Here is an 8,157-nt window from a genome sequence, read left to right as displayed (position 1 = left end):
GCACTGGTGCATGCTCTCTCCCGAGCCCCGTTCTATGCGTCCATTAGACATATACTGTAGAGCCGTCGCTTGGCCTCACCCCCGCTCTATCCTCATTGGCTCACTAGCTGTGATTGACAGCAGTGGAAGCCAATGGTGAAAGAGACCCAGCACAGCCAAGGCTCCCATGAACATCCGAGAGGGGGCTCAGGTGAGTATTAGTATTATGCAGCCTAGATTACTGCATGCCCTAATTTGACAGCCATGCATGGTCAAGTAAACACACACACACACACACACACACACACACGAGGGCGCAAACGCCTAGTGCATTAGCACCATAACCATTTATTAAAAACACAACAATATTATACTCAAACAGATAAAATCAGGCTTTTCAAATAACACAGCTCCAGCAGGTAGCTTGGGTATCCTCATGCAATGCCACATGGTATACAAGCCTATGCGTTTCAGGGGATGGGCCCCCTTCTTCAGAGCTAGCCCAACCGTACAGCGGGTCACTATTTGAGTGTTGGCACATCAAAATGTAACCCACTAAATAAGCACTTGAGTGCCCAACCCTGACCAGTGACAACACCCCCCCACCAACTAATCCAAAAATGGGCGAGTGCTTGGGCTGAACACAGACAGTTTGTTTTGGGGGTCTGTTCACCCGCCTCCTGCATGGCTCTCAGGCACGTGCACCTTTGTCCCTTCAGCCGCTGTGTCCCCATTCAGTTACATAGGCTGCTTGCATGCAGATCCAGACGCATAAAAAAAATGGCTCATTCATGCTATATGTGTCCCGGTGCCAATGTGAATAAAGCTTATTTTTTTATATTGCCCATAATACATTCTGAATAGTGCATTATGTTGTCTTGCGTGGAGCTTTCCTATAAAGATCACGGAACTACCAAGAGGAAATACACCATCAATCACCCAATACATACATAATAACAGACCACTCAATATCAAATTTAAAATTTTATTTTTTAAATACTATATATTTATGTGTGAAATTTCACTCTCCACAGCCCTACCACATGATGATCAGTCACAGACATAACAGGGGGATCAGAACACTATCTTCTTTAATCACAAAATGGTTGAGAAACCAAAGGTAAAGCAAAGTGTAAAAAAACAACATCCAAAAAACAAGGAAGATTCTGCCAAAATGTCTGAAATTTAAGTGGACGCATACTGTGTGGAAGAGGGCAACAGACTATTTTATATACCATTTAGAAGCAGCTGTGACTGCACTGTGCAGACCAGAGCACCTTAGAGAATTGGCCAGGGAAAGCCGTCGTATGGGAACCCTGCCTACCTGAGATCTGCAGAACTTACGACGACTTTGTGTTCTACTATGAGGTCAGGACTGCCAGCATATGGGTAAACTACAAGTTGTACAGCTATTTGATTTAAATCATTAACATTCAATGTTGCATTTTTAGGCAATGCCCTGAGACAGTAATGGTAGCAGCTTAAAGAGCAACCCCAACACTCGGTTTGCCATGGTTCTATTGCCTGTCTGGTCTTCACTGCTGTTCAGGATTCCTGCGGAGAAATGCTTTCACCCCAGTACAGTCATGACAGGCTGGAAGTTTGTGTTTTCATCCAAGCTATTTCTGTTAGAAGATCTAAAACGTTCCTGTGGAGAATCCATTAGTGGGATACATAATACAGAACTTTTGCCCTGTAGTAGGTCCTCCATAGGAATGTGTAGAAAAAAAACTGCACCTGGTGAGAACCGTAGCACAGCCTAAAATCCAGCCTCTCATCCTGTTACAACTGTACAGTGGGAACTGCAGCATTGTAGACACAGCAGGAGCCTTGCACTACTTCTTTCAAAGCTGATAAATATGTTCTGGGTAGATTTGCCCTTTAAATCATAATCAAACTTCTTGTACACACTATTGGCTTGCATTATGTGGACTGAAATAAACCCATTTGTTCTCTACGATGCAGTGATATGACTATTTCTGCTTTTAGTTTACTATAACCTTTTTTTTTTTAATTGTGTGCTCACAAAAAGGTTGCTCTGCGCTGTAAGCACTAGCAGGCAAGTTAGACCTAGTTACATAAGAAACATGAGCAGTAGAGCTTGCTGGAAGACACCATATAAGAACACACTGAGTTGGTGAATGGCACAGACATCAGAGTAGGCATAGACCAATTGGTTACAGAAGTACTGGGTAACCATAGCACACAGTTAGACAATATTATTGCACTTATGGTAGGGTATAAGGGCCTTCAGCCTGGTACACTTACCATTACTAATGTTTGACTCAACTGTTCTATGAGGAGGTGACAACCCTTTCAGTTGTGTCTGAAAGAAATTATGAGGGGCTTGGCGGACTGGAGTGAGACTAAAAGGTAAAAGTGCTTTAGCCAAATACAAATGGCAGAGCTTGGCTGAACCAAAAGTCTTGGTCACTACTGTCTCCCATCAGTTATCTTCTACCGCTCCCACAATCTAAATAGATTGAGCTTTAGCCTAAAGTAAAACAGCTCCACTGCAAACATAATATTTGACCAAGAACATGGAAAAAAATGTATTTAGAAAGCTCTGTACCCAAGTTGGATTACACCTTTTAAAAACTCTTCAGATAGCATTTTGTGCCCACCAAGCATTTACCAGCCTGCAATAATAACATGCTGGTGTTCTGTTGACCTGATGGAGCTTAGAAAAGTCTACAGACCTAGGGAAACATTACAGATCAGTTCCTCTTGTAATAGATTTCTTCTCAACAGCAAATAATCTTTGTAATGACCTTTGTTTTAGAGTTAAAAGAGAGTTTAGTTCCTCTCCTCAATGAGAGAATTGGTAGGGCTGCCAATGTCACTTGGGCTGCTGGGGTTGGTGGGAGTGCTTGCGTTGCTAGCATTACTAGAGATGCTGGCATCTATTGAGCCCTTTTTGGAGCGTTTATTCCACTCAGGAACTGGTCCCAAAGAGGACACGGCCGCCGACTTGATGTTCTGACGATCTTTCTCTGCCTCTTCTTCCTCATCATATCTCTCGTCATCTTCTGTTTCACTGTGATGCGGGCTGGAGTGGCGGGACAGGGAAGGCGAGGGCGGCACAGATGCTGGACGTGGATAGCGGAACCCTGCGGTCTAAAAACAGGACAAAGACAAGTTCAGATCTTGTGTAAGCAAATCGTTCCCAATTGTCTGTTAGGCTAGTGCTAGGTTAGAAGATCCAAAGTCAAAGAGCTGGATCCATACCAGATCAGACTATATAAAGTATCTATACAGCAGGTGTGAAATAGCCAGCCAGAAATTCTGATTATATATATATATATATATATATATATATATATATATATATATATATATATATATATATATATATATATATATATATATATATATATATATATATATACATACATACATACATATACATACACACACATACACATACATATACAGAGCTTTTTTTCTCAGAAAATAGGTGCAGGAACTCAACCACGACCCGTTCAGATTTCAAAAACAGTAGAAGGGTCTTTCAGCAGACATGTTTGGCCGTGTGTAGGCCCGAGCGGACCATTTTCGGGCGGATCGGACAGGTTTCCAGCGGACAACTGTTTCCTGGACTTGCTTTAAAAGAGTCCGCTGGAAACCTGTCCGCCCGGACATGTACGGTCGTCTGTACAGACCTACCGTACATGTCCTGCTGCCCGCCATCCCTCGCATGCGTCGAATTACTTCGACGCATGCGTGGAAGCATTTTAAAGGCAGGCCGCCCACGTCGCGGCGACACCGCGGACACGCCCCGCGTATTGTTTACGCGCGGACCTCTGTTCGATGGTGTGTACAGCCATCGAACAGAAGTCCCCGGGCAGACATGTCCGATGAAACCGGTCCGCGGACGGGTTTCATCGGACAGGTTTGCTCGTGAGTACTCGGCCTTAAAGGGGCATTAAATACCAGAATTGCATTACATACAGAGTGCAGAGTTCAGGGGATTACACACAGAGTGCAGAGCTGTCACTTGTAAACACAGAAACCAGACTTCTGTGTTTACAAGTGATTGTGGTGAGCAGGCACCAAAGGGTCTGAGCCAAAGGTGGTGGGGAACTGAGTTCCCCCAAGTTCCCCCAGAAAAAAAGTCCTGTATTATATAGATACATACATATACACACATACACACACACACACATACACATACACATACACATCTGGCCACAGAATTTACTGGCTTTATTTTTGTAAACACCAAAGCTATTTTGCATCTGCATTTATACACGCATGACATATTCCGTGGATGCAGAACTTTCCTGTTTGTGGAATACATCATATGAGCATACGCGTGTAAACGCAACTCAAAAAAAGCATTGGCATTAACCCGAGTACGGCCGAGTACAGTCATTCACTCCAAAACATCAGGTGTAAAAAAAAAAAAAAAAAAAAAAAACACAGAATTTCCACACTAGAGCATATTTACGTGTGCATGAGCCCTAAAAAAAAAAAAAAAAAACACACATACACCCCTCCCCAAAAAACGCTCCCCTTTCACACTGAGGCGCTTTAGCGCTAAAAATAGCGCCTGTAAAGTGCCTCTCCTCTCACCCCAGTGTGAAAGCCTGAGTGCTTTCACACTGGGGCGGTGTGCTGGCAGGATGCTCAAAAAAGTCCTGCAAGCAGCATCTTTGAGAAGCTGCAGAATTGGTGTATGCACCGCTCCTAAAGCGACCTGCTCATTGAAATCAATGGGTAGGGGCACTTTACCTGCACTTTTAATCCTTTTTCGGCCACTAGCAGGGGTTAAAAGCGCCCCGCTAGCAGCCGAAAAACGCAGTTAAAAATAGCTGCACTTTATTGCCTACGCCCGGGCGCTGCCAGTGTGATAACATTTTACATTTAAGTAGTTAGATACAGGGTTGTTTGCAGTGAGCAGAACACTCCCTCTAGTGGTTAACCTAGTAATCTGTATATTTAACCCAAAAAATGGAAGCGTAACCAAAAAATTATTGCAATAACCCCAATAGTGCACACTACACTTTCTCAATATGTCTTGAAGAGATGCAGAAGGAAACGTCCAGAGGTGGTCAAAACTAGCAATGAGCTCACAATCTGCAGGGGCAAGGCAAACCTGTGCTGCTTTATGCATGTGCAAATGAACACACAGGTTATAGGGTAAAAGTGAACTTGCAAATGTACTTACACCAGTGGGTTCATGGGGTTCATATGTAAAGTTGTCAGGAAATGCCTTAGCCAGCGCCATGTGTCGGGAATACATGTAATACTAGGAGACAGAATGACACAAATTAGACTTTATTGCGCAACTCACCTGGATTTGTCACACATACATATATTATCAGTCATGCTATTAAATTGCCACTGGTGGTCTCTACAGACAATTTAGTGACAACTCATGATCACGATTTGGAAGTGAATTAGGACGTGCCTAAATAAGTAAAAATTCCTGACAGAACCACCAGCAATTATTTTACCGAGATCTGCATATTCAAAAATATAGAAAAATTACTTCTGAACCAATGTCAACATATGTAACATATACTTTAAATTATCTTCATAGATTTCTAGATATATATGCGTATGTACACAAAAATATAACACATACATACATACATACATATATAAAAATAACATTTTTGATATGTAATTTATGATATAAAAGAGTGTGGTTCCTTGGTTTCTTTTCATGTTCAGGTGACTGAGGGAATCTGGAAATCTCACTCTTCTGCCCCTTCACCCTCTCTGGTGTCTGGAGAACCCCTACCAAAAGGGGAGGGAGTGGGCCAGGCAGCAAGGTGCTGTAACAGAATTGGCTGGGAGAACCAGGAATGCTGTGAGGGCCAGGGGAGTTGAGAGAGGGTTGCAACTGAAAACAGGAGGTACTGTAAGGTGGTCTGGGGGATCAAAAACCTTAGTTTGGGGCCCAAGCAGCAGCACTGCTGAAAAGAGCCAAGTGGCTTGACATGGTTTTACATTACTTTGATTTTTTAAATCTCTTGCAAGGGCAATTATTTCTGTTGAACTAAAATCTTGCTTAATAAAAGTGGGCAGGCCAGATTTAAAACCACAGTTCAGACTGGCATGGACTCGCTACAAATACTTTTACTACTGAACTAACAAACCCCCAAGATCAATTGGTTATACCGAAGCAATGTCTGCAGCTGTCAGCCATAGCCCTGGTATCCTTTTCTTCAGCTGGAGATGCTCTACAAAGTAGAAGCAGTCCTAGCAGAGGTGCTGGCAGAAAACTTGGCTCTCCCTGGGTGGGGATGGGAGAGCTGTGGCAGGTGGCGGGGGGAGATTGTAAAAGCAATCCAGCAGCCAATTAGCTGCTAGGATTGCTTTTAAAAGAAAGCCAACTGTCGACAAAAAAAAAAAAAAAAAACATAAATACAGAGAGAGCCTGTAGCTGCAGGCATCATCCCATTATAATCACTTGAAATCAAATTACGTACTTGTACATGATTTGGCAGAAAGTGGGTAAGTCTTTAAGACTGCCAGGGGCCATATATTCTAGGGGTTGAGGACTACAGTCTGAAGCTATGTTTTGTTAGTATGGTAGGATGTAATGTTAAACACGGAAAGGACATCATACCCTGCCCAGGTACTTCCAATCAAGGAGGTCAGACAAGCGCTCTGTGCGGTTTCTCTGAATGATGCGCTGGCGTCTTGTCTGTTGGCAGAAGCTGTACAGGAAGGACGTGAGCTGAGTGCAGGAATCATCCACCGAGCGGAAACGCCGGTCTAAGATGTAAATTCCTGCAGGGTGGATAACAGACAAAAAAATAAATAAAACAATTTGACACAATGACAAATATTTAGAAAATAAAAAATGAAATTTGGCAAGTTTACCATAGGCAGTGGGATCGGCGATGTGCTCCTCCATGAAACACCCAAATCCAGACAGGTTAGTAGAAATACTGGGAATCCCCATCACAGTACATTCAGCTGGAAAAATAATTATAAAGTCAGATGTGACATAAGAGACCCACAAGATTAGCAGTAGAATGGAAGCAGCCAAAATGTTATCACCAAGTAACTGAAAATGAACTACTCATTCATTTTTAGCTTTTAAAACTATAGTCCTGTCTGAGAATAGGCCCTTAGAATAAATAAATATTCATAGACTTTAGTCAATAGCACTCCTTTGTGAAAGAAGCAAACTCTAGCTAGGATTAGGATATTTCAGGATACTACAGACCTTGGTAGACCTCACCAGAGCAAAAAGTTATGATAGAATTGATATTTTCTCCATCATTCATCGAGGGTGCAACATTTCTACATGTGGATATACTGCCACCTACAGGGGAGTTCTACAAGTTCTACTGTAATAAATAGGTGACTTTAAATTTAGTTATGAGTGGGTTACCTATTTATTTTTTAGGAGTGGGGATGGATTTATTGCCGTCCTTGCTGGTGAGAATTCTTGTCTTGACCACGGGCGCTTTCTTCAAACAGGCTAGGGCGACTGTAGCCTCATTAGGTTAATTGGAATACTTTTATTATTAACATGTTTCGGGGGTCTACGCCCATTTCCTGGACCTTAGACGGGGCTATACCTAAAAGCTTGAACTGCAAATGTAATGCCCTGTTCACACATACTGCGCTGACCTGATTTTACCGCACTAGATGAAGGTTTTCTACGAGTCCTGTTCACACTGCAATGTAGCCTGGAGGTACAGTGCAGAAACGTGTAATAGGCTCATTTAAGAGTTGGTTCTGGCCAGCTCAGTAAATTATTTAAAAAATGCCCTGGATTCTTTCCTAAATGTAAAGAATATAACTGGATACTAACATTTATAGGTAAAGCTGATCGAGGGAATATCCAATTGCATCTTCGGGAGATCAGGAAGGATTTTTTTCCCCAGCGTTATTTTTTATTTTTTTTGCCTTCCACTGGATCAACTGTGGGTATTGGAGAGAGTATATGGAGGTTTTCTATTTGAGTGTGTTGATTTTCTTTTTTTCTCTTTTTGGTTGAACTGGATGGAGTTATGTCTTTTTTCAACCAGATCAACTACAGGAAAAGAAAAAAGTACCACACAGACGGTACTCTACTGTGTTCAAAGAAGTTAAAAAGACCTTCAGGCCCCTTTTAGATGGGCGCCATCGTGAAGCAGAAATCTGCTTGTTCTGCAGGGGGAGGGGATCTCTCTGCTGAGCAGGCCAATGATAGGTCCGCTATGCAAAGCG

The 8,157-nt window shown here is 42.6% G+C and overlaps 1 protein-coding gene across 1 annotated transcript in view; it reads right to left on the bottom strand.

Annotated features, from left to right (window-relative positions):
• Positions 1–315: 315 nt before the first annotated feature.
• GYS1 (glycogen synthase 1) overlaps positions 316–8,157 on the bottom strand; it is a 95,476-nt gene continuing 87,634 nt past the window's right edge. The window contains exons 13-16 of the mRNA XM_040325737.1: positions 6,817–6,912; positions 6,560–6,723; positions 5,150–5,230; positions 316–3,096 (exon numbers count right to left, since the gene is read on the bottom strand). Coding sequence (XP_040181671.1) covers positions 2,776–3,096; positions 5,150–5,230; positions 6,560–6,723; positions 6,817–6,912 — 662 coding nt within the window. The 3' untranslated portion in view covers positions 316–2,775. The remainder of the gene's footprint in view (positions 3,097–5,149; positions 5,231–6,559; positions 6,724–6,816; positions 6,913–8,157) is intronic.

The sequence above is a fragment of the Rana temporaria genome, chromosome 10 (assembly GCF_905171775.1).
Source record: "Rana temporaria chromosome 10, aRanTem1.1, whole genome shotgun sequence".
NCBI classification, from domain to species: domain Eukaryota; kingdom Metazoa; phylum Chordata; class Amphibia; order Anura; family Ranidae; genus Rana; species Rana temporaria.
This window is presented reverse-complemented; position numbering and strand designations above follow the sequence as displayed.